At 43.2% G+C, this 27,778-nt stretch overlaps 1 protein-coding gene across 5 annotated transcripts in view; it reads left to right on the top strand.

Moving 5' to 3' along the window:
• Positions 1–1,520: 1,520 nt before the first annotated feature.
• Positions 1,521–27,778, top strand: part of LOC142139521 (interleukin-10 receptor subunit beta-like) — a 34,260-nt gene continuing 8,002 nt past the window's right edge. For 2 of the 5 annotated variants that reach the window (XR_012688223.1, XM_075197195.1), the window contains exons 1-4: positions 12,602–12,925; positions 23,544–23,664; positions 24,944–25,107; positions 26,485–26,630. Coding sequence is in view for 4 of the 5 variants with exons in the window: in XM_075197195.1 (XP_075053296.1) it covers positions 12,850–12,925; positions 23,544–23,664; positions 24,944–25,107; positions 26,485–26,630 (507 nt within the window). In the remaining variant the exon portion in view is untranslated. Of the gene's footprint in view, positions 1,595–7,528; positions 8,264–12,601; positions 12,926–19,979; positions 20,069–23,543; positions 23,665–24,943; positions 25,108–26,484; positions 26,631–27,778 lie in introns of those variants that run through there. The other 3 variants (XM_075197196.1, XM_075197197.1, XM_075197198.1) reach the window with 3 other exon arrangements.

Below are 27,778 nucleotides of genomic sequence, written 5' to 3'. Positions count from 1 at the left end.
CAATGACTATCGCCTTCCTTCCCCTCTGATAACCACATCTCACTATCTTATCCAAAATTTCTCCCATGCTGCCCCCCTCCACTGAAATGATCTCCCTTGTTCTATCAGACTATACCCTAGCCTGTATAACTTCAAACGGTCATTGAAAACCCACCTGTTTAGAAAAGCCTACCAGTTCTCTACGTAACCATTTCACCATGTAGTATACCTCACCCTCCGTCATCCTCCATCTCTCTTGGTTCTTGTCCTCAGATCCCTTTCCATTGGCTCACCCCATGTGTCAATCGTTTGTCTGCCCCTTTCCCTTTAGATTGTAAGCTCTAGTGAGCAAGGTTCTCTTCACTCCTGTTCTCATTACCTATACCTTTATTTGTCAGGCTATCAGTAGCTGTAGTGTTATTTGTTTACTGTATTGTACTGTTTTACCATGTACTGTGCTGTTGTTTGCCCTCTGTACTGCGCTGCGGACCTCATGTGAACCCCTATAAAGATTATTATTAATAATAATAACAACTGGCTGGCTTTGTATGGCAAGCTAAATAGCACCTTAAAACAGGTCATAGATCTGGAAAATGATTTGGTGTTACTTGAAGAAAAAAAAGTACTACGGCTGATTGTGTACCTTCAAACTGTCCGTATTGCGGTGTAACAGCATTGATTTGTGTAACCCAACAAATATGGGCCTAGTGGTTAGCACTTCTGCCTCACAGCACTGGGGTCATGAGTTCAATTCCCAACCATGGCCTTATCTGTGTGGAGTTTGTATGTGCTCCCTGTATTTGCGTGGGTTTCCTCCTACACTCCAAAAACATACTGATAGGTTAAATGGCTGCTATCAAAATTGGCCCTAGTCTCTCCCTCTCTGTCTGTCTCTGTCTGTCTCTGTCTGTCTCTGTGTGTATGGGTGTGTATGGGTGTGTATGGGTGTGTCTTTATTAGGGAATTTAGACTGTAAGCTCCAATGGGGCAGGGACTGATGTGAGTTCTCTGCAGTGCTGCGGAATTAGTGGCGCTATATAAATAAATGATGATGATGATATGGGGCTTGAAGTGAAGCGTTGCACAGATCGAGATCTGGGCTTGTTCTGCCCAGATATTACCTGGATAAATGTTGGACGGTAGGTAATTGTATCTCCATGTGTGAAAAGTCTTGTCTGCAAATCTGCACTGACAATCATGGAATTATTTAATACATGGAAATATTCCATGTATTAACTCTAAAAGAGTACAACAATAAATCTATTTTACAGGGAGCTGAGTCATCAAGTCAACAGAAAGTACTTGTAACATTGCATAAAGTTTTTCTGAGAACACATGTAGTTGCCCAACAGTGATTGACAGCTGTTGTATTTATTTTATTCAGGGGAAGCAAAAGCCAATCCAAGTCATTCATGATAACAGCAAGAAAACGAATCACTTTATTAAAAAGGAAACAAGCACTTTATTAGTCAGCGCTTTTAGGGAACCACATTCTGGGAAGTTGTGTAACAGACCTGCAGAAATACTAGTCAGTCCTTGATGTTCTTGATACCACACATCACGCGATGACCTTATGACTTATGAGACGCTAAACTTCTTGCTAAACGATACTAAGGTAACATGTTCAAGCTTAGATGAGTATATTGTGTGGTGTTTTTAAAACGTTTTCATTGTGATCAGCAAACTCAAACACGGGAATGTTAACTGGTGGTACAAGCCTGAGGCCCTCAAACTACTCCACTACTTCACTTTTGAATCAGTTCAAATATTTCAAGTATCTCCACGTTCTTTCTATTGGTCACTTTCACCAGGAATAACAGTTTTATTTTGTAGTTCTACCCAAGTGACTTTTTTTTTTCGGGACAGATTGTAATTCCTTTTGGTATCATTTTTGGAATATATACCTTTTTCTTTGAATTTATTTATTTGGATATCACAGGCAAAAATAGAAAAAACTTAGGTGTGGTTTTGGTTATTTTCATTTTCACAGAGTAAACCCCACAAATATATGGCCAAGTTTATTATATGATTTGTAACGTTTGTAGGGATACCTGTTATGTCTTCATTATATAACATGCTGAGCATTATGTTATATGTAATGGTGTGTTTTTACATTTATTTTCAAATTTTTATATCCTACGGGGAGATGCTTTTTTTTTTTTTTAAAAAAAAAAAAAAAATTTTTATCGAATTAGCGTGTGTTTATATACAGAAACATTAGCTGAATATGTGAGTGATATCTCAGCATGTTAACAAGGGCTCTAACAATATCGCCATAGTGTAAAGAGCCAGAGGCTTTCCGTCCTATATGGAAACCCCGATGATGTCACTAAGGTTTACGATGGGACCTCTGCTTCTGTGCACACGGTTTAAAACATCTTGTTACTGCCCATTATACAGGAGTCGGCATCTGTCAGAGACTACTGGAAAGGCCACCCAAAATTCAACAGGAAGTAACTACTAGCTGGTGGCATGCACGGCAAAATGTATTGTTCTGTCCTTTTACACCAAAAAATTGAGGAAGCCCCTTTGTGCGCTTAACCAATAATCATGAAAATGTAACCTTGTAATTTGCTAGTGGCATCGCTACAGCCCAAAGTCTGGTGACAGGATAGAGTTCAAACTTTGAAGCTATCACACCTAGGTCAAACTAGAATAACCCACAAACTCTAACCTTTGTTCTAGGATAAATACAAATCTCAGCAACCTTCTAAAAAACATATGAATATCTGAATGGAATATTAATTACCCAAAGACACAATAGACCAATGACCGTAAGTGAAAATATATGCAAGCACTCCTGAAGATAAATAAAGGGCCATTCGATACCACTTTTGAGATGCTAATCGGGCAGTGATAAAGGTAGATGTATTAAGACTGCATAAGGAGCCCTAATCACTTAATCCAATGCCAAGCAAAAGTCCCATCACCAGCCTTAGGGACTTCCAAATATGAAATGCAGCGTTGTTTTTGGACAAGCGCTAGAAGAATCATCAACATCAACATTTATATAGTGCAAGCAAATTCTGTAGCGCTTTATAAATGGGGACAAAAACAATAATAAAACAATACTGGGCAATACAGACAAAGAGGTAAGAAGGCTTATTATATATGGGACAATGGGCGTTTGATACAGGAGGATAAGTGCTACATATTGCATATTGGTCCATCCAGATTGCAAAGCTTAAAAGTGCTTAGTGGACTAGATGATCCAGTGACACAGAAATGTTGGTGAAAGGCTTGTTGTCTTGTGTGAACTGTAAAGAGTGAAAGTAGGGTAACCAAGGGAGGTGAAGAGGGTAGTTGAGGAATATTATAAGCTTGACTGAAGATGGGTTTTCAGAGAACGCTTAAAGGTTTCAAGACTATATGAAAGTCTTATTGATCAAGGGAGGGAATTCCGCAAATTGGGTGTAGTCTGAAAAAAGTCCAGTTACCCGGGAATAGGAGCAGGAAATGAGTGTGGATGAGAGACGCAGATCTTGCACAGAACGGAGAAGAAGAATTATCAGGCTTAGAGAATAGATTGCGCACAAACATTATACCTGGGAAATATTGTAGAAACTGCAGTTGCTGTCTCTTTGCCCACCTTCCTCAGAGACCCTTTCAAGCACTTATTGACAGACACCTCAGATTCTGAGCTGCAACTAGATAGAACACTAAGGGCACACAGAGCTTGCCAGCTGCAGGGCAAAATACGTCCCCAATATTTTAAGAGAGAAGATCCTGAATGCCATTCGGGACTCCCCAAATTTGGAATTCCAAGGTATGCAGATACAGCTTTTTTTAAGATTTGGCACCAACTACTATCCAGAAGAGGCAAGAGCTGCAAGTTGTTACTAAAATATTGTATAATTACAGATACATTGCAAGTATTTGTGGATAACTCCATCTTGTTCGCTAAAATGATCACACAAGGCCAAGGAATGTTTTAGAAAATAGGGATCTTGTTTGAATCTAGCCTACAAGATTCAGGCACAAACTCTGCGCTCAAAGCTTCCTTCAGCACAATGGGAAATAATTCCACTGCGATCACACCTGGAATTTCCCTCTTCATGATAAAAGAACTACCCTTATTCAGAAAGACTATTAGGAATGGAATTCGGTCTTTCCCCTTCTCTGTCTTTGCTATTTATTGCTGGTTTCTATCTTTTCCTTTGAAGATGACACCACCTCTGCATTGGCCGATGTTCTCCTTCCATCTTAGCAGAATGTGAGAACAGTGATTTGGTTCTTCCAGCTACATACCTCTCAATTAGGTGACAACTGCATATAGTATACAATGAACTGCTGGTATCTATATCACTATTATTGCCCCTAAGGCCTTTGACCTTATAAGATCATCTAACTTCCACCAGGAATGTTTAACCCAACACATTATATTGACACTATCAGAACAATGGTTCTATCAGTTACTTAGTTCAATTTAAGATAGTTTGCTGACCTTTTATTTCTCAGATAAGTTACCACTGGTTTCTGCTTCCCACATACACTTTGTTCCATTTAGAATAAAGTTTTTTTTTTTATCATGTTAGAAACATGTAGAATTTCACTAGTTGTTACTGTTTACTGTGTTGCTTGAATCTTCTGGCTGCCCCACGCCTCCCTCCAGACATACACTACATGGCCAACAGTATTTGGACAACCCTTCTAATTAGAGTAATTGCCTATTTCAGCCACACCCATTGCTAACAGATGCAATAAATCAAGCATACAGCCATGCAATCTCCATATTCCAACATTAGCAGTAGAGTGTGTTGTACTGAATAGCTCAGTGGCTTCCAATAACATTCAATGTGGCACTTTTATAGGATGTCACCTATCCAACAAGTCAGTTCGTCAAATTTCTGCCGTGTCAGAGTTCTGTTATTATGAAATGTAAATGTGTAGGAGCAACAAGAGCTCAGTCGCTAAGCTGTAGGCCACACAACTTCACAAAACGGGACCGCTGAGTACTGAAGCCTATAGCGAGTAAAAATAATCATCTTTTCTCAGTTGCAACACTCACTATCGAGGTCCAAACTGCTTCTGAAAGCAACGTCAGTGCAAGAGTGAGGAGTGATGTAAAGTTCACTGGCATTGAGCACTGGAAACGCGTTCACATCTTACAGTGTTTTCTACCCAAATGTGTACTGCTAATGTAAAGCTTGGTGGAGAAAGAATAATGGTCGGGCTATTTTTCATGGAATGACCTGTCAGAGCAATCGGCCAGTACCCCACCCTGAGTTAGAAGGCTGACATCAATGCACGGTATGTGGTATGTGTCACTGATCATTGTCATTTGTGTTGCCTGAAGTCCATGCAGAACCTGATACTCCCAACATTCCTTGGAGCAAGGACCACTGGAGAGGCTCAGGAACTGTGGGATAAATACTAACTGCTGCATTTCCACTAACTCAATTGTCATGAGCTCTTGAACTGCCTCTAGAGCCCTGTATGGAGCCTGTTGGATAGGGCGCTGTCCTGAATTTTATATTTGATGGGTGACTAGGTTTTTCCCTAAAATTGGACCTGCCCAAGGAAACGATTGAGCATTAGCTCTGACCTCCCCGAAGCATTGATGGGATATGGCCATCATGTAGATTGTCCTGTTAAAGTATGCATTGTGAATGTTAACATGTTGATTTTTTTTTGGGTGTTTAGCACTGGGGTTGATGAAACTAGGGGGATTCTGTATCTTGCACCTCCATTATTCCCACAGTAAGGACAGAGAGCTCTGTACCATTCTACCATATAGCCACTTGAAAGACAAGAAACCAGTGGACTCTTGTGGTAACTCCCTGTAGGCAAACACTAGGTCGAACTCAGTTAATGCCTGGAGCAAGCCCTTAAGGGTCCCATTAAAACCATTGTTGTGGACGATATGGACTGCTACACTTACCAAGCATACTTGCTCAGACACTGGACAAATTCGGAGATAAACTGAGTCCCCTGGCCGGACACAATCGTACTAGGAAAAATTACCGAAACGGCCTCTGCAACCTTCAGGGCTGAGATGCTAGACAGGGCTCTGGGTGGCATAGTCAACCATGCACAGGATGTATCCTCAGAATGAGTCAATCATATAGGAACCGGGATCATGGCATCTTGTCTCACAGTCTTTGAGTCAACAATGGTGAGGAAACCTCCAGAATTGCGGAATTAGTTGTCTCACTTCCCATTAATCACCACCTTCTATAGATGTATCTGCTCAGGGTAGTTTACTCCATCCAAGCTTGACTGGGCCTGACTAAGGTGGGGTTCAGTGAATGGCTCTGGTGGACGGGGAAGACTCTCTCTTTCCATCAATTAAGGGGTCTCTACATAGTGGATAGGGTGAAATTCTGATTGGAGTATCTCCCTCTGGAAGTGGGGAGGGCACCTGGATTGCAATTGTCTGGCTTGCTGACAGTTATAACAGCTTCTTTCAGTGCAAGGTTAGCTACTCCTGATTGAAAAAGGGAGAAGCACAGGAAAAGGGGCAGGAAAGTGGTAGCCCTTTGACGCATTGTTGTTGGGGGTACAGCAGGGATTTTGGAAAACGAACTTGGCTGAACCATGTGGTTGAGCAAATTATTCCAGTTCAGTTTAATGTGCAGGGTCTTGTCCACCAGGGCAGCAGTTAAGTCTTCACCCATTCTCTTTTACACGGGTCTTTCGCCAGCATCCTTGCAGGCTGCTCTTGAATGGACCTAGCAAATACAGTCAACAGCACAAAGGGTTAATCCAGGTTCTTCAGGTAACGCTGCTAGATCCCAACCCTGCCACAGGACCCAGCCAGTTCCCTGCTGTATACCAGCCTGGAATGGTGCAGCAAATCTCATCCAACGCAGGCCTCTGCACATGATGCGGAGAGAGAGAGAGGTTTTTTCTTTTTGCTCCATTTCACATTGAAATCTGCCACCCCTGTAATTCTGTTGCCCTAGGCACAGGGTCTATAGAAACATTTTCCAAATCTAGGCCTTCCCCACTTTTCATATGGGCCTCTTCCATTTTTTGCAAGCGGCTTGCTTGCGATCCCCCCAGCAGGCTACTCCCTATCTTATCTGAACGGGGCAGCCGACTTCCATGTCATGTGACCTCCTATGCATAGTGCAGGGAGGTTGCACAGTACACACGGAGTAGCAGGTAGTACACTGCGCGGCCTCTTTGTAGGATGGAGCGATGCACAAGCGGCCCGCCAGCTACTGTATGTTGCCTATCACTGTAATACATTGATAATGTGTTTTCAAAACACAATTTATTCAGTCTCTCAGATATTTAGGTTCTGTCAGATTGTCAGTCAGTGGTATCTAGTCTCCAGACAGGATGAGAACATGTGTGATTAATGACTAAGTATACTGCTATTTGCCGGACAAGAAAGAATCCTATTTTATGTTGTTGTTTTGTAACTGACACTGTGCAGAAGAATATCTCACATAAGTTGCAAACATTCATATTTGTAGTTCCTTTTTATTTTAACCACAACCCACTAATGTTGTAACACATTCATGGTGGTTTTACATCTGCATGAGAAACGGGAAACACTGTTCTCTGATAAGAGTGTTGTGTCACATACACTATATGGACAAAAGTATTTGGTCACACCTGTTAATTATTGAATTCATCATCATCATCATCAATTTATTTAGCGACACTAATTTTGAGGTGTGTCAATCAGACCCGTTGCCAGAGGTCTATAACATCAAGCACCTAGCCGTGCAGTTTCCATCTGCAAACATTAGTGATACAAAATGGGTCGATCTGAAGAGCTCAGGGACTTCAAGCGTGGTACTGAGATAGGATGACAACTTTGCAATAAGACGGCTTGTGAAATTTCATCCCTGCTGGATAGTCCACGGTCAACTGTAAGTGATATTATTAGAAAGTGGAAGCGTTTAGGAACAACAGCAACTCAGCCACGAAGCGGAAGACCACGTAAAATCACAGAGCGGGGTCAACGACTGCTAAGGCGCATGGTGCGTAAAAGTCGCTAATGCCCTGCTGATTCCATAGCTGAAGAGTTCCGAACTTCCACTGGCATTAATGTAAGCACAGAAACTGTGCAGCGGGAGCTTAATGGAATGGGTTTCCATGGCCGAGCAGCTGCATGCAAGCCTCACATCACCAAGACCAATGGCAAGCGTCGGATGGAGGGGTGTAAAGCACACAGACACTGGACTGTGAAACAGTGGAAATGTGGAGTGACAAATCACGCTTCTCTGGCAGTCAAATGGGCGAGTCTGGGTTTGGCGGATGCCGGGAGAACATTACCTGCCTGACTGTATTATGCCAACTGTGACGTTTTGATGGATGTGAGATAAAGGTATTGGGCTTTATTTCAGGCTTTGGGTTAGGCCCCTTATCTCCAGTAAAGGGCAAGCTTAATGCTTCAGCATACCAAGTCATTTTGCAAACAGTCTGATCCGAATTAAGAAAATGCAGTTTTATTTCTAATGGTAATTACTACTACACCTTATTGCAAGTTGTCCTTTCACTGTTTGTTTAAACATTTTACTGCTAAGGTTTGTTTGAGGGGAGGGGGGGGGGTTTATTGGGGGCTTGATTGAACAACTCTGATCACATGTGTCTGTTAAGCAGATATATTCATAGTAGAATGGCTGCAAAGCCAGTGATGGCTGCATAGCTCTAAGTGTGTATAGATACAAGTGTGAAACAAAAAATGTAAACAGCATAATTCGGAGTTATACCGGAGGAAACAGGAGAAGAACATTCTGCCTATTAACACAGCTTCACAAGGACAACAGTCAGTATTCACCTGAAACTCCATATTCTACCTCTGATGTTTTCAACTCAGTCTGGCTACAAGCTACATGCAACATGAGGACTGTTTTGGACTCTGATCTCATTTTCCTCTCATCTCATGAAAGTTTGTTCTATTTGTCAGTTTGTTTTCAATGCAAAATCCACTCTGTTTAATCTGCCTGCTGTAGTACTTGCTCAACCACTCCCTACCCATGCTACAGTTATTTCAGTCCCCTTTCTCACCACTGTACTTCAATTCTATTTAAGCTTTGTCTCCCTTTACAAGTAGGAAGAAATTATACTGTCTTTCAACCAATCTCCTCTCTCATGAGTCTGCAAAATCTCAGCTACTCAATTACCTGCTCTTTATTACTCTCCATTCAACACTTCCACCCACTCCCCCACATGGCTCCCCACATCACTACTTAATACTATCCAGACATCCAGGAATACACTACATTTGCTGCAGCCTAGCTCTGCACTACTTATCTGATTACACTGGACATTGCAATTAGCAAAAATGAGGAATTAAAGGAATTGCCTATTTGACTACTAGTCCCAATGCTTGCCAAAATATTTTTCTTTCTCTCTTTTCATGGCATTATCTTTAGGACTATATCATCCCTCACCCATCCTGCAACACACACCTCTGTCCACATTGCCCCTTCATTACTTCACTCACCTCTAGTGAACACTCATGAACTGTTGTCCTATTTAAATTCAATAACTTTAACAGCCTAACCCTGCCGCCAGAAACTAAAAGGACACACATCTTACAATCATCTTTCCTACCTTTCTTCCTCTCTGCTTCTAATAGCTGGTGATATATCACCTAATCCAGGTCCCCCTCACTTCTCCCACACACATATATCTGAACACTACAGAAATCTGGCAAACCTCAAACACATCACCTGTCTCCCCTCTCTTCCAAAGTCCTTTAGATGTGCCCTTTGGAATGCACGCTCTGTTTGTAACAAACTTACCCCCGTACACGATCAATAATAGTGATAATAGCAATAATAATAGCAATAATAGAAACATGGCTCACGCAATCAGACACTGTCTCACCTGCAGTCCTCTCACATGGTGGTCTCCATTTCACCCACACCCCCAGACCTGGAAGCAGACAAGGAGGTGGGGTTGGACTACTTCTCTCCCCACAGTGCACATTCACAGTTCTACCAAGTATCCCTTCACTCACGTTCACATCTTTTGAAGTACATGCTGTTAGGATTTTTAACTCATTCTCTATGCGTGTTGCTGTCATCTATCGCCCCCCTGGTCCACACCAACAATTTCTTGAACACTTCTCTGCATGGCTCCCTCACTTCTTATCTACTGATATCCCCACCATCATCATGGGTGATTTCAACATCCCTATTTCTAATCCACGTTCCAATGCTGCTTCCAAACTACTCTCTCTAACCTCCTCACTTGACCTCTCCCAGTGGATTGAATCTGCTACTCATCAGGATGGCCACTGTCTTGATCTTGTTTTCTCTAGACTATGCTCAGTTTCTAATTTCTTTAACACTCCTTTCCCCCTCTCGGATCATCACCTTATTAGGTACGCACTCACCCCCAGTTCTTTACCCTCCCTAGTGTCAAACTGTTCCAAGCCTCCTCGTACCCGCAGGAATATCAACGCTATTGATTTTCAACAGTTTTCCACCTCTCTCCAACACCTTCTCTCCCCAATTTCTACATTCTCCTCCCCTGATCGGGCAGTACCCCATTTTCATCAAACCCTAGCAACTGCCCTGGATCAAGTGGCTCCAGCGACACTACATACTTCGCGTAGAATTCGTTGCCAACCGTGGCACACTACAGTAACACAAACTCTACGTAAAGCAGAACGTCACTGGCGTAAATCTTGTGCCTCTAATGATTTCATCAAATATACTGATATCTATCACTCCTACAGAAATGCTCTGGACACTGCTAAACAAGCATACTACCAATCTCTCATCTATGCTCAGGCTTCTAACCCCAAACGCCTCTTTAACACATTTAACTCTCTTCTGAATCCTCCTGCCCCAAATCCTCCAACTAACATCAGTGCACAGGATCTTGCTTCCTATTTCAAGGACAACATTGATAAGATCAGGCTTGAAATGGTATCTCCCTTGACAAGCAATCTGCTCAATTCCTTTGTTTCACTGGAGCCTGCTTTCTTTCCTATGGGGTCCGGTCAAGCCAGAAAGGCTTCGCATGACCTCCGTTGGGTCAGATATCTATGCACGGACTTTACCCTTACATGTGCATTCAACTTGTAACACTCGAGAAAAAACAAGCCCGCGCTCGGTATATCCCATATTACATATGGTACCAGCTGCTTGGCAATAAGCCCACGCTTGGTATATCCCATATTGTATGTGGTACCAGCTGCGTAGCAATATAAATGCCCATGTATGTATACAAAACAAAAAGACAGTTGTCAGCGCTTATCCTTTACACTGCATATCTGTGTGTATCTAGCAAAATGAAAACATGAGGTATTAGTTCATATTTCGATCAAAACATTTAAGCCTGCATCCCAACGTCAAGGGCACCTCATTATATGCAGGTCCTACACTAACCTATATGCTTTAAACACCATTAAAATAACTTGTAAAACTCGCAGCATTAGGCTGTCGGTGAAGAGTAAAAATATTTTGTACGGTAAGGTGGTCTTCACTTTGGTTCACAGAACAGTCCCAGCATAGTAAATACCTGTGATACAACATTATGCTGCAATAAATAATGTTATCTATCGCAGTGTACTGAGCATCCTAAGTAAACAGATTGTCTATTTACCAAAGGGCAGCCTGCTTATGGTGAAAGCTAATATATTATACAGCTGTTTATTGCAGTGATAAATAGGTCTATTTATTAAAGTAGTGCACTGTCAATCAATATGCATGGCTGCAAACCACAGTGATCCATATTGCACTGCAGTAATTTACCATGCCGGGGCTGCTCTGGGAGCCCCAATAAAGTCACCCCCTTTTTCACAAACTATTTTAAGTATTTACTGGCAGCACTACCACGAGTAAGAGATCCAGCGAAGCCGGACAGGGTTCATCTTGATCCCATTGAAAAGCTTTCCAATGCTTAATAGGTTGGAGAACTTTGCAGACCCCATATTGATATATAGGGTCTGCGTTAAAAACCGTTAAATGGTATATGACAGAAGAAATCTTATCATTTCACCTGTGTTGAACCTTCATAAATTATGCAATGGTCCTTTTTACGGAGAAAACTATCGTCTCAGTTTTTATGGCTGATCGCATCTTAATAAATACACCCCAAAGTCTTCCTCCAGCAGAGGTAACTTAAGCTAAAGAAAGCAGATTATAAAGTCTTCTCATGTCTGCCTGCTTCAGTGGTACCAGATAATAATGCTGGCACATATCTCTTTACCTTGCCTCTGGCAAAGAAAGATGTGTTTGGGAGCAAATTAAATTGCAACAGAGATAATTCCCAGGTTTTAAAGGCTGCCTTGCACCAGGATCTGCTTGAAGTTAACCCTTTCTCCTGCATTCAATACAAACCGTCCTGCTCTCACTTCTGCAGAAATGTTTGACACTTAGCTCTCCTTTTGCAGTTTGTCCTTAGTACAGGCAGACATTGGGTTAAACACAGAGCTGGAAAAGGGAGGGAGGGTCTGTCAGCCTGCTGCCCGGGAATCAGGAAGAAGTGAGCTGCTTCTGGTGAAAAACTAATATTTTATATTGTTGCTTTGCTTAAGTAGTAATTATAAATATAGAGGTATCTGAGACTGACAGGGCTGAAGTGCATTGCAGGTATCTACAGATGGCGTTAACTTTTCATGATCTTAAATGTCCATGCAGTGAGAGGTTACCCTGATGCAATACTAATGGTATTGTACAATTCCTGCAGCACTTCCACACACAACCACATGAACTGCATATATTTGACAACTTTATGTCTAAAGAGCTCACAGGACACGTACAGTAGAGGGAGGATTCAGTTCCAGGGGCTGTGACTATGGGAAAACCCTGGCTGGGTTACAGTAAAGGAGGGGCCAGAAGAGAGAAGCAGGAAGAAATGTTATTACCAGGCCAACTGCTGCACTAGGCCGCCTGAAAATCACCAGCCCCAGGGTGGATCTAGGTAGGAAGTCACGCTAAGGGGGAAGAAAAGATGAGGCCTCTAAACCTGCTGCTCCTGGTGCTCTGTATCCTGTGGCCTGTGCCCATTGCTACGACCTCTGCCTCTGGTGAGTGCTCGTCTAGGGCTGCAAAATTCAGGAACAATGTCAGTGCAAGTCCAATTGCACAATTGCTCTTTGCTGCAAACCTATGTCTCTGCCATTTACAGCCGTGCATGTTGCTTGACTTTAATAAATGTGTTTTGCTAGTATTTCTACACAGCAATACACTGCATTTCCCAACAAAAGACCCTGCATTTGGTCTAGTGGGGAGAGCTGTGTGGATAAACTGCTTCATTGGCTCTCAAAGGTATATCCATGGCATGGAGATGTAATATAATAACATTCACTCTGGTGTGGGCAGCCTGTGGATCTCCAGATGTTGTGGAACTACAAGTCCCAACGTGCCATGCCAGTCTCCGGTTGGGGTTCGTAGTCCCACAACAACTGGCGAGTCCCAGTGCCTGTCTCGGCTCTATATCATTGTGAGTTTTGTTTAGTGACTTGTGGTCTTTGTGGCTTTTCTTAGCAAACTATGTGTTAAGTGACAATATGTGAAAGTGTGCAGAGGTGTGTGTGGGAATGTGTTAGTGCGTGGGCATCAGAATACAAACAAAATCAGAAGAATTGGTTAAAAAATCAGTATTGGTTAAAATCAGAAGAACTTATTAAAAATCAGAAGAATTGATTAAGAGTGATAAACATATTACCTCGCATTGTCTGAGCTCAATAAATGTGTGTTTATGCAAATATGGCTCATGCAGACCTGCAGAAGCATGTATATACATACGCATGTTAGGCGGTGTATCTTTTGCATCAGCTATAAGCACAAATACACTCTGATGATGATGACCACGCGCATGTACTGCTTAGGCGGACGCTGTTGTTCCGTGCTCCTTTTTTTTTTTTTTTTAAAGGGTAATTTACTCTTATTTTGCCAGCAACTCGCATCTGCTCTACAGCTAGGATCACCAGTTAATCACTTATCCCCAGATTTTGTTTGAATACAGGATATATTTTATATATTGTTTCCTTGTGTGTGAGGCAATATTGTGTTACTCCGTATGTGACAGGATAGACCGCCTATGCCACCCTGTCTGTTGTTGCTGGGGACCGGCTGGGCTTACTTTGCAATTGTCCCCTTTCGTTATCCCAATTGCGCTCTCTTGCTGCAGTAGGAGGGGCTTACAATGCTGACACCACTGAGCTCCTTCTATGGCACTCAGAACCACGTTCCTTCTGAGTAACTGATGCTGCAAGTGTACCTCGTTGCTGGTTTACCGGACTGGTACTCCTGACCTCTCACAATAGATCAGGGTTGCCTGTGGATAGATCCCCCCCTGGCCTATCACACTAACCAAGGCTGCATGGGTAGCAGGCAGAGCAGTGCTACTGGAAAAGCTTGGGATTTTTAGAATCAGGATGTTACCCTGCTTACCAAAACATAAATTTACATGCATTGCAAAGCTAACAATATTTACATTTATCTGTGAAATTCTAGAAACACTATGATGTCCGGCATCTTTGTTTTAGGCGCAGGTAATGTAGCAGCATGTTTTAAATTAAACCTTCCTGTCTCCGAGTGAAACCTCACACATCAAAAGGCCTGAATTAGCATTAGACCTTTTTGTTCCAACAGTTACAGAATATTCCCAAAGACAGGTTTAAACTTCTAACAAGTCATTTCCCCACATCACAATACACAGCAGACTTTCTAAACAAAGGCCCGTTGTATCAGATATATACATCAGAAATAAATAATTTCCTTTAGCAAGGGTAGACAGAAAAACCAAATTTTCTACCCTGGTCTCAGAGATAACGATTTCTTATCTCACAATATACACAATATCAAAAATAAGTGCACGTGTAATTATATAAATAAGTGCCCTGGGGTATTTGCTTTAAATAAATTTATACCAAAAGTTATTTAGTAGTGATCCAGTCACACCGTACTGCTGTGTAACGGTATTGAGGACATATAAGTAAGCTACTTCACTTTAAGCAAAAGGTAGCAGTACAAGAGAAAATTACTTACTAGGCAAAATACAATTATAATGTATTGAGTGCTGTCACGTTATGGAATTGGCTATTTGACAGAAGTTTCTCCTCTTAAGACCCCAACAGTTAGCAGGAGCTCGCTCCGTCAACTACACTTAGAGCATTTGCCTTCCTGATGGTCCGTCCATGGCACGGCCGGACAAATCCCAGAAGCCAATCTTCCTAGAAATACACTGCTGGCCACTAATTATTATGAGTAATTTCTATTAAGCTCAAAGTATGCCGCTGACGGTCAAGTTCTGGTCTTCAGTTCACAATGGCTATTATAAACAATGCACCCCCCCCCCCTTTCTGTCATAAGACCTTCTCCACACTGGGCACCAGAGGTCAGTGATGGGCTGCTCACGTGGGTGGTGCTGTATAATATTTGAGTTATATGCTGGCTATTGTTAGTTATGATACTACATTACCTGAGCAGGGTTATGCATATGAAATAACACCAATACAACATGTCGGCTATTTGTGTGGTTTCACCAGACCACAGTACGAGTTGCCTTATATAAGATAGCACCTAACACCTTCCACAAATATATATATATATATATAATGTGTGTGTGTAAACAACCTGTGCCAGAATTTGACTTGCTTTTGAAATTCTTTAATTTCCCTTTCTCTATAGGGTTTATAAAGTCCACTTTGAATATGGATTTTAATCTGTACTTATATCACTCCCAAGGTACAGTTACCCCTCTATTGATTGATAATGGGTTATGTATGACATCAATCAATTAACATTCCTGTATTGAACAAAATTGTAGTAAAAGAAATAGTAAAGTCAAACTGTATAATTAAATTGATTCAACGAATAACACACAATATCCATAATTGTTATATAGTAATCATAAATAAGCCGAAGTTCCCTGTACCACCATTATTACGCTGACAGGAGTGGCGAGCGCTATTAACCCCGTTTGTATGAGGTTTCTTCCTTTACGTGGGAGATGTGCTACTAACAAAAGACCAGTTCTGTTTAATCCTATATTGTGGTACTGCCTGTAAAACTGCTACCTCACAACATAAAAAATACAAAAAACAGAATTGTTTTTTAATTTAAATATTGTTTCCTTATGTTAAATCTTTTGACAGTAGATACTTAGAGGCCTATTTATTAAGCCATAGACCATGCGGAAACGATGTTTTCCTCACTGTTTGGCATTTTTAAGTGTCATAGCTGTTTGACAAAAGCCTAACGCAGGAGATATCGTAGATGACTCCTGATAAGTATCACATTATACAGCAGCTCCAATAATTCTCGCTGTGGTCTGGACCAGTCTGCTGACGCCATCTGCCCTATGGGGAGAGCATCGCGGGGGGGGGTGGATCTTCGGATCCCTCCCCGGGAGCCTTCCTACTTTGCCCTTCGCTAAGTACCGAAAATGACTGGGCGACATTAGGTCGGGCATGTGGTGATTCCGGGTCAGATCCTGGAGTTAATGCTACAGTAAAGTTATCACTGGATAAGTATTTTTAAATAAATGACTCGTAATATCATCCCTCGTTGCGTTAAGGGATTATAATTAACGGGGGAAATGGGGCCATTCATTAATAGGACCCATAGGGCCTGATTTAGGGCTGAACTCAAGTCGAAACTTTTTCGTGTTGTAAAGAAACTATCACATTGATCATGGACACAAGTTGGGCCTGTATTTTGAGCTGCAGTAATCTAACACATACTTGCCAACCGGGAGACTCCCGAAATTCGGGACAGTCTCACGGACTCCCGGGAGAGCTGGAAAATCTCCCGCATCCCGTAATTGTGGGGTTAAAATGACGTGATTCGCGGGAAATCCCGTCATTTTGGCCCCACCCCCTCCCGTCCTCTAGACACGCCCCTCTCCCAGATACGACTTGCCAAATGTTGGCAAGTATGATCTTACACTTGTGCTACAAGAGGCGGTCAGGGGTGTTCATATGTAAGGGCAGTCCAGTAACCGTGTGGAGACACAGGATAAGCACATCATGAGCAAGGGGTAGATTTACTAAACCGTCTAAAAAAGAAAAGTGGTGGTGTTGCCCATGGCAACCAATCAGATTCTAGCTATTATTTTGTGCATTCTAGAAAATTGTAGCTAGAATCTGATTGGTCTAGAGGATTCCCAGGGTATTGCAAGGCATCAGGGACGCCTGTCCATGTGTTAACACAATCTCTGTTAGTTATGGAATTTCATGCTTAGTTCAGTAACAGATCCTTTGCCCATAGGCAGCTCTTTTACACTAATTTTACCTTTAGACCCATCGAACCTGTGTGAACAAGTATTTTTCCCGTTTCATATATGTATACAAGTTGGATGTATGGGGCAGCACGTTGGCTCAGTTGTTAGCACTTCCTCCTCACAGCAATGGGCTTGTGGGTTCAATTCTGAACCATGGCCTTATCTGTGTGGAATTTGTATGTTCACCCCGTGCTTGTGTGGGTTTCCTCCCACACTCCAAAAACATACTAGTAGGTTGATTGGCTGCTAACAAAATTAACCCTAGTGTGTGTCTGTGTGTGTAAATTTAGACTGTAAGCTCCAATGGGGCAGGGACTGATGTGAGTGACAAATATTATCTGTACAGCGCTGTGGAATTGTTGGCGCTATCTAGATGATTCTGATACAAGAGCTTTGAATTGTGTTTGACACTACAATGTTCCTGCACCACTGTGACAGGAGCCTCAAATCACTACTCTGTGCTGTTGAAAGACCCATTTCCTGCGTGTCTCCATTCCCTTCCTCATTTTATAGCTGTGCCTGTCACACGCAGCCCTGTCCTGACATAATCACACAACACTTCTCTCCTGATAATGTGAGCATTCTGATGATCTGATTGGCTACAGGTTGTTCTATCTCCACCCAACTAAGGACTTCCTGACGAATAGGTGATGAAGACTGAATACACTGAACCTTGTCACACACCCTTACATAAGGTACATAACATACATATTTCCCAACATTTCAGTCCCTGACATGGGGACATTGGGTGTGGCCATGTCACAATGGGGGCGAGGCCAGGTTCACAGATGGCTCCCTAGCGCTGTAAAGCACTAGGCTAGAAATCTCCCTTCCCCCCCCCCAACGTTCTCACCCATGGGAGAAATATGTTCTCGGATGATACAAAGAGAAAAATCCCCCAGCACACTTCTATAACCAGCAAAGGAGCTACTGTTTCTACTTGTACATAAAAATACAGAATTCTCAGTTGAACACATTTGCAAATGTATGGAAAGCCACCCGCCACTTCACGGTGCTTCTGCTAATAGGGTGGTTCTAACTCTAACCAGTGAGAGTCCCATATATTTGGGCCATATGTATATGTGTTTTTAAATTGAGAGCTAACTCACCAAGAGGTACCCCAAAAGCCTCCAAATGACAATACAGCACCAGCACTCCCCCTCAGCTACTGACCCCAACATGCCTCGCAAACAAACAGTACAGAAGTGGAAGTTGCTCAATCAATTTATAGGTTCATAGCAGGTGCTTGAAAGGGTCCCGGATGAGACAGTGGTACAGAGCCCTAAAATCAGGACTGTTTTGCTGAAATCGGGACAGTTGGGAGGTATGATCTAAAACCCATGAAAGACATGCAAGAAAATTGATATAAAGTAAAAACACAGAAGTTTGAAAACAATTACAGAACAGTTATCCACGATGCCACCGTTCCCCTCTACACAGCTGCTAGAAATGCCCTTTTGATAGTTTTCATCATCACAATTCACATCTCTGCATTCATATTATAGATGTTGCCCTTTTATCAAGGCAGCATTTTATATATTTTCATGTAACATCTGGTTTTCCACTGACCCTTATTTGCTGCCAAGTATAGCAACCTGAACCATACCTGTGCCAAGATCTGCTGAACTGTGGTAGACCTCACAAACCTAACTTCTGTTTCTCCTAGCTCCACTTACTGTTAAAATGCAAAAAAATGCTGACGTTCTTATGCACCTAACCTCCTTTAGCGTATGACTTATTGGTGTATTTATACCATCAAATAAACACACTGACACCAGATTAAGTTTGGAAGAAAGGTCACAGTTTATTAATTATAAATTATATCGGCGAGAGCAGGGCTGTCAGCCAGCGTATTTGCAAAGCCAACAAGGAGGAAGGTCAGACCATTTCACCACCAACCCAGGATATAATCCTTAACTATTGGCTGGTGCTAAATTCTGACAACAGAGTGACTGCACCCCTTCTGGTCTCGACAGTGACGTGCCCAGACAAAGCAGGACAAGGGGTCCTCTTCTAAAAGGACCAAGGGGTCTATTTATGACCCTTCGTTTTTTTCTGTAGAAACTTTTCAATCCTCATCGCATAGATGCGGATTGAAAAGTTTCTCGTATGTATTAAAAATCAACACAGGAACAGCCGTTCCGAAAAACGGCTGCTCTTGTAAAGTCTTACACTTGCCTAACACTGGATTCTTCTCTTTTCCTCCTCTGCGGTGCCGATCGTCCCTCTTTCAATCCCTGTGCGCATGCGCCGACCAGTAAACTCGGGCATGCGCACAGAGATCCGTGTCTGCAGGAACCTGAATCATGTGATGGAGGGATCATGTGATCCCTCCACACATGCGCTGTGCAGCTCTGCTCGTCAGAGCAGCACTGTTTTCAGTGTAATGTTTCACTTATGTTGATGTACGCCAGCTTCAGAGGGCGCCAGCTTCAGATGGCGCCAGCTTCAGAGGGCGTACATTAACAAGTAAAAAAAGAGAAATACTTCACCTGCTAGTCTTTAATACATGGCGTTACTGAGCACTCCCCATACATTGTTATGGGGAGTGCTCAGAAAAACGCTAATGGGTGCAAAGCAGCAGATATCTCCGATATTAATACAAAAGGATTTTAACGGTAAAGCTTTACAAGGGGGAAAAACTTTAATAAATAGACCCCCAAAAGCCTTGTTGCTTTGAATGGGGCAGTGATCTGTGGCCAATCCGTGGAAGCACCATATGCTTCCTAGTTGCTGTGATGCTCTCCTACCAACTGTGCTTTGCCGTGCAGGGAGAAGAGAGGGTTAGTGCAATCACAGAATTATGACAGTAGCAGGGTCGGAGGGAGATATCCAGTGCAGGAAAGAGACCCAGCAGCCCCTGGTGTAGGAAAATACAGAGAAGCCTTGACACTCTGTGGATATTATTGGCTGGGAATGCAGGAGAATTAACCACGATTGGGTAAGTGCTATGACAGACACAAACACATGATTTTAGCTGCGTTTGGCTTATGGCCTCTCTTGTCATACACTGAAATAACTGGTATTTAGCATGAACCAGCAGCAATCACAGTGATTGACAAAGCTTAGCAGCTGAGTTAAGGAATTTGCGTATGGTGAATGGCATTGCAGGACTCCTTGGCTGAAACAAAAACCCGAAAGTAATAATATATATTTGCAGATGTATTATACAGCCTTGTGCATGTCAAAAATAAATGTGATCACAGTACCTGGCAGGTGCACTTTGAAGTGCAGCTTGTCCACAGTGGAGGCAGCCATATTGGTTTTTAACTAGGAACTTTCCATTTACTGACATCACTGAAAATTCCTAGTGAATTAATAAAATGACGTGTAAAAATATCTTCCAGGCGCATTTGTTAATGTTTGTTGTTGTTAGATATGATTGGAGATCTGTTGTGTATACACAGTTGCCTGAAATGGGAGGATATGAAACTATATTCATTCATATCCAGGGAATCAAATATTAGCATTTCTGTCCAGAAGATAAATGTGACTCGAGGGGAAGTTCCCCTTTTATATTTGCAGAAGCAGAAACTTGTCGCTCTGTGTATGTACAATAGTACTCAGTGCTTTACTCAATTACAAGACTGTAATGCAGATTAACTTGGTGTTACTGGCTGTCTAGAAATCTAGTGAGCATGAACCTTACAGTCCAATGGTTTTCACTTAAAGTTTTAGATTTATGGAAGAGAAAATAATTTCTCTCCCATGACACCATGGGTATATTTACTAAACTGTGGGTTTGAAAAAGTGGAGATGTTGCCTATAGCAACCAATCAGATTCTAGTTATTTATTTAGTACTTTCTACAGAATAACAGCTAGAATCTGATTGGTTGCTATAAGCAACATCTATAGAATAACATCATAATGTGGAACTGAAAATACTTCTGTTGACATATGTATGCAAGGTGTATGAGTTTATACACATGTACACACATTACATAATACATATGGGCCTAGATATTAATGGCCGCATATGCCCCTCCCCCCCCCCCCGTTAAATATCGTCCCTTATTGCAATGATAACGGATGATATTTTGTACCCATTTATTAAACAGTTGTCCCGGGACCACGCATATGATAGGAGGCTGTCCCAGCAATGACTTCCCTTACCTAACCATTCCGGTTTCTGATCCTGGGGTAAATGTATTAAGCTGCGAGTTTCCAGTGGGTTTGAAAAGTGGAGAAGTTGCCTATAGCAACCAATCAGATTCTAGCTATCATTTTGTAGAATGTACTAAATAAATGAAAGCTAGAATCTGATTGGTTGCTATAGGCAACATCTCCACTTTTCAAAACCGCTGGAAACTCGCAGCTTAATACATTTACCCCCCAGAGTGTTGAATGCGCAGGTGTGACCTGAGATTGTGCATGCACAAAGCCGTGTTTCAATAGTTATCAGAGGGGAGTGCAGGAATGTCTCTTTCCTGCATTGCTCTCCCTATAGGGTAGAACGGCTAACACCATCTTCAGATGGCATTAGCCCATAGTTGCCTACTCTCCCGGAATGTCCGGGAGACTCCCGAATTTTTAGGAGTTCTCCCGGACTCCCGAGAGAGCAGGCAAAAATCCTGGATCCAGATTTCGGCGTTGTGGGGGGGGGGGGGGGGCTAAACGCGCCATCGTGGCCCTGCCCCCTGATGCGATTGGCTAAAATTGGCTGAGATTGACAGGGGCGGAGCCTAACGGTGCACCGCGCATGGCCATGCCCCCCTCGACGGACCCCCTCCTGGAAAGCTGCCTGCAAAAGTAGGCAAGTATGCATTAGCCATCGGGTTCAAGCTCTGAAAAGCTAGGATTTTTTGTCGCTTCTTAAATTGGCCCCATAAGGCTTTTGCATACTTGCCAACTCTCCCGCATTTTGCGAGAGTCTCCCGGGCGAGTGTTGAAATCTCCCGGATCTGCCCACTTCACTAGGAAGTGCCCACTTCCTAGTGAAGTGGGTAGAATTAGCTCCCAACCGCTGCGATTCCCAGTGAATCGCGGTGTTTGGCCCCGCCCCCCGCTGTCAAATGACGCGTTTGCATCATTACGTCATGGGAGCGGGTCCAAAATGGCGCGCATTTTGGAGTCCCGACCCCTGCCACGCCCACCTCTCCCGCAGCCTCCCGGAAAAGAAGAATATAAAGTTGGTAAGTATGGGCTTTTGCAAATAATTGGCATATACTGACTGATCAGAGGAGGCAGCCATTTTGTGGGATGAACCAATGGAATGCAGCCTATCGATTCATTAAGAACTAGTGATGTCACTGATTCATGAATTGGTTCAGCTCACAAAATAGCTGCCTTCACCCCACTGTGTTGGTGAGAGAGACACTGTAAAGTGGTTAGTGGTGTATTGGTTGACAGCAATGAAAACCCGGTGGCCATGTAAATTCTGTGTATAGTATAGGAAACAAAAGAAACCACACACAGCTCAGTATCAGGTGTGATTACATATATTAAATGTTCTCAGAAAATGTGTAAAATGCTTTCACTATACAGCAGTGGCAACTGTGGGCGTTAAATGAGAGATTTATATGTTGCTTATTATAGATACCAATGGAAATACTGAAAAAAAAAATACTGTTGTTAAGGGAAAACAATGAGGTTTCACTGGTAATAGAATTGCATTGTAAGGTAGACATTGGTACTAGAATATTTTAATTCACATCGCTGCCCATGACAGGCCTTGTATAAATCTTCTCCAGAACTCAACAGTACTTTTCATATCCTACATAGCTTTCAATGCAAGAGCAGTTTGAGAACATGGAATTATTAATTCTCCAGGCTTTGTGGCCTGGAGAATTAAAGTGGGTGGAGTTTGTCCCTCTGGGTAGATTCACCTGATTAGACGTCACTTGAGGCTCCCAATTTATTGAGGTTAGAACCGAAAGGGCCTGTCAAAAAAAAAAAAGTTGGAGTACCAAACATTCTGCTTGATTAAAACCAAATAGAACCCTTATTATTTTTTTATTATGTCTCAAATTATGACCTATTATACTGTTTAAAATCATAATGAATTATTAAATACAAATTTAGCAATATAGAGCTTGCCCAGCGTTGTATTCCAGGAGAACCATTCTATGTCCTCCTGAAAAACTGAACTTGCTTTTTGGCCAAATCACGCACCCCTCTGTGATCTACATCTCAGGAAAGGTATAGCCTCACGCCATTCTGCTGGAGGTCAAGAGGGTAATTAATTTGTCGCTTAAAAAAATCCCTTTCTTATATTTTGGAGTCTGGCTCGGAATATGACAAAGCCCTACAGAAATCTAGAAAACACCCAGAATTTTCAGAGGTGAGAGTAAAGTCGGCTGTTGGCTATCTGGCTGCTTTGTATTATTCCACTGGGCCTTCATTTATACCATGTGCATTTTTTTTTTATAATTGCAAGTTCCTTCAGTAGCTCATATACATATTTTGTTCGTTACAGAACTGTCTGCCCCAAGTAATGTCCACATTGATTCCTACAACATGAAGCATGTACTGAGGTGGGATCCTGTGGAAGTGACGGATGAGCTGATTCCTGTAACTTACAATGTGGAATATGCCTGGTAAGTGTTGCTATATATAGGACTGCTCTCTATGTATTAGTCTGTTGTGTTTGGTGCTATATGGATCATCTGCTGTCTGTATGAATTGTTTGCCTAAAGTGATCAACGTTCTACTCACAGCAATGTCAAAGGATAATTTCCTCATATTCATCTTCCTGGACTATTCACTATCCGTTGGGGTACCACAAGGCTTTGTTCTCAGCCCTCTGTTTTCTTCATGGTACACTTACTTCTTCTCTTGGGGAACTAATCTTCTCATTCGACCACCAGTATCATTTCTATGCCGACATCCTCCCCCTGACATTTCGTTCTCTCTACTGTTCATCTTTTATCTCTACATGGATTTCCCAATGCTAAAGCTCAACACTTCCAAACCAGAGCTCATTTCCCCTCCTCCTATAGTCACCACCACTCCCCCCAATCTCCCTGTCAACAACAGCACAGTTTCCGCATATATATTATAAATCTCGTTCACCACTTTATTTATAAAATAAAATCTACTTTCTTTGTTTTCATTGTGTCACAATCCAATGGGCAATTCTTCTGTTTTTGTAAGCCAAAGCAAGAAATATATAACAAAAGCCGACACAATGGCAGCTACGAGCGCCCGCTGCTGAATGACTGTGACCAATCACAAACGTTTTCCCACCCTGGCCACTTGTGATTGGCTAGCGGCTAAGAGAAGTCTCAATCCATTCAAGTCTTCATCACTCAGCAGCAAACAGTTACGTTGGCTTATTATTGTTTTATTTTGTCTCATTGGATTACAAAGACAGAAGAATTTTCCTTTAGATTACGATGAAGAGAGAATAATTTATATTTATTGGTTAGTAGTGAACATGGTGTTTCGTTGAGTGTTTTATTCAATTACACTTTATTTTAAAATATGTGTCTTTGTTTTTATTTGATTGTGTTTTGAAACTACATGTCCCAGCATGCACTGGCAGCCTTTTGAGTGCTGATGCTTGTGGTTCAGTAAGATTTTATTGTGGAACTACATGTTTCAGCATGCACTGACAGCCATTACAATAAGACAGACACAGCTGGGGAATCGGTGCTGCTCAAAGCTTCCTGTCCGTCAAACCCAGCACTGTGTACACGATGTCCAGCGAACGTGTACTTCCATTATATGAGGTGAAACTTTGGGTGCAAAAATGAATGTTATTTTTCCATGAGCAAAAATGTTCCTCCTGTTGCTCGGGATGAAATCGGCAACTGTGCGTTTGGAGAAACTCTATCGGAGTCCATTACATGACCTGTCTGTATCTTTGTATTTCAGGCACAATGATGCTCATCAGCTGTGTGTAAACATCACAGAGACACAGTGCGACTTCACAGACAAAATACTTACATTTTTTAGAGGTACATTGAAAGTCCAGGCTCAGCTGGGAGAGCGGAGGTCTAAGTGGACCGAAACAGGAGTATTCCAAGCAAGTTGGAACAGTGAGTAGATACAGGATTGTAATTAACTTTTCTTTTTATCTTTTTTATTTTTTAACGGGGAGCTTAGCAACATTTCCACATGTGTTGTCTTAGTGTGGGTGGTGATTGAAATATTTGTAGAGTAATATCTGACACACTGGAATCCGTCCACATGGGATTGAGTTTAATAAGTCACCAGGTCCCTGTTCCACTCTCCTCTGCATTGGCCTTACTTTGACTCCTCTGGATAGATAAGTTTCTCTATATCATACTTGCCAACTCCGGGAGACTCCCGAAATTTGGGTCGGTCTCACAGACTCCCGGGAGAGCAGGCAAGTCTCCCGCATCCCGCAACTGCCTAGTCTGAATGACGCGATTCGCGGGAAGTCATTTTGGCGGGGCCAAAATTATGCGTGTGGCAGCGCCCCGCCCCCTCCCGCCCTCTAGTCACGCCCCTCTCCCGGACTACACTTGCCGAAAGTAGGCAAGTATGCTCTATATAAAGAAATGCTACAAAGGCGACTCTCTTACATTCGGATAATTATTGATGTGTCCCTCCTGTGGGGCTGTAGGTGGGTGTATTGGCACATAAATGGACATACCCATCACAAGTAGTAAATGAAGAGAAAACAGTGTGTGCCCACTCCCTCAACGTGAGTTACTAACCAGAAGGAAACAAAACTGACTGCGGCACTCTGCAAAACAGGCCGACTTGTGGTGCCTTCAGGATGGGGTCAATCTGTGCAGCACATGAAACTGTTACATGACCCAGTGCACGCTCATATAAAAAAGGACAGTCCATTCATCTTGCACTGTAGCAGCGAAATTAAATGTGTACAGTCCTCTTAACCCAGCAGTCTTACCAGCACCTGCACCCCCCTCATTATGTCTCTGCACTATTGCCTTTAAACTTCAAATATTCTCAATATAAAAAAGCCACATACAGAAAACAGAGAGTACGTAACATACTTCTACTTCATACAAATAGGAAGACTCCAAAATGCCGAACGCTGTTCGGACAGAGATTGCAACCAAATTAAATGCAAACCAACCAAACCCCACATCTTATCATGTATATGGGTCTTACTGCTGTCCTGTGTATTATTCTTTATTGATCCTGAAGACCCATGAATCAAATATACTCAGATTACAATCCCACCCTCTCAGCACTGCTGTGCAGCACCATCTCCTCCTAAAATTGATGTGAAAAATAAATAGTAACACAAAACAATGAATATTAAATAGAAGAAGTAAACACATTGAACATACCAGCTCTCTCCCCGGCCCTGTGTCTAGGTTGGCCTATACATGTACATATATCCTGACTGTGTGTACTGGTGAGAATACCATCGTCCTGCATGTACAATGTTACACTCATAATATTACTCTTCACTGCAGCAACAATCGGCCCCGTGAAGTCTCTTATCCTGGTTCCACATTCGGGGCAGCTGGATGTTGATTTTTCTCCCCCTTTTTCACCAATTCCCAACACATGGACGATGAAATACCGGCTGATTTACTGGAAGGAAAACTCCAAGGAGGAGGTATGTAATTCTGTATTATAGATTAGTTCTATCTTTCTTATTATTATTAATTATTATTATCATCTGCGTATTTCTATCTATTAACCTGAGTAGACATTATTCAGCAGCTATGTGCCAATGTCACAGTGTTCTAGTGACACCGCTTCAAACCATTTCTTCTTTTCAAACTAATGAATGTTTCTATATGTGCATATATACAAGTACAGCAGGCTGGATATTTGCATGAGTGCTGTAAAATGTGTAACAGGCCAGAGGTGCGTACTGTGGGCCGTGTGACAGGCCGGAGGTGGGTACTGTGGGCCTGTGACAGGCCGGAGGTGCGTACTGTGGGCCCGTGACAGGCCGGAGGTGCGTACTGTGGGCCGTGTGACAGGCCGGAGGTGCGTACTGTGGGCCCGTGACAGGCCGGAGGTGCGTACTGTGGGCCCGTGACAGGCCGGAGGTGCGTACTGTGGGCCGTGTGACAGGCCGGAGGTGCGTACTGTGGGCCGTGTGACAGGCCGGAAGTGGGTACTGTGGGCCGTGTGACAGGCCGGAGGTGGGTACTGTGGGCCGTGTGACAGGCCGGAGGTGGGTACTGTGGGCCTGTGACAGGCCGGAGGTGCGTACTGTGGGCCTGTGACAGGCCGGAGGTGCGTACTGTGGGCCAGTGACAGGCCGGAGGTGCGTACTGTGGGCCGTGTGACAGGCCGGAGGTGCGTACTGTGGGCCGTGTGACAGGCCGGAGGTGCGTACTGTGGGCCCGTGACAGGCCGGAGGTGCGTACTGTGGGCCGTGTGACAGGCCGGAGGTGGGTACTGTGGGCCCGTGACAGGCCGGAGGTGCGTACTGTGGGCCCGTGACAGGCCGGAGGTGGGTACTGTGGGCCCGGGACAGGCCGGAGGTGCGTACTGTGGGCCGTGTGACAGGCCGGAGGTGGGTACTGTGGGCCGTGTGACAGGCCGGAGGTGGGTACTGTGGGCCGTGTGACAGGCCGGAGGTGCGTACTGTGGGCCGTGTGACAGGCCGGAGGTGCGTACTGTGGGCCGTGTGACAGGCCGGAAGTGGGTACTGTGGGCCGTGTGACAGGCCGGAGGTGGGTACTGTGGGCCGTGTGACAGGCCGGAGGTGGGTACTGTGGGCCGTGTGACAGGCCGGAGGTGGGTACT

This window comes from Mixophyes fleayi, chromosome 2 (genome assembly GCF_038048845.1).
Source record: "Mixophyes fleayi isolate aMixFle1 chromosome 2, aMixFle1.hap1, whole genome shotgun sequence".
Taxonomy (NCBI): Eukaryota; Metazoa; Chordata; class Amphibia; order Anura; family Limnodynastidae; genus Mixophyes; species Mixophyes fleayi.
Note: the sequence above shows the minus strand (reverse complement) of the source record. Positions and strands in the feature narration are given on the sequence as shown.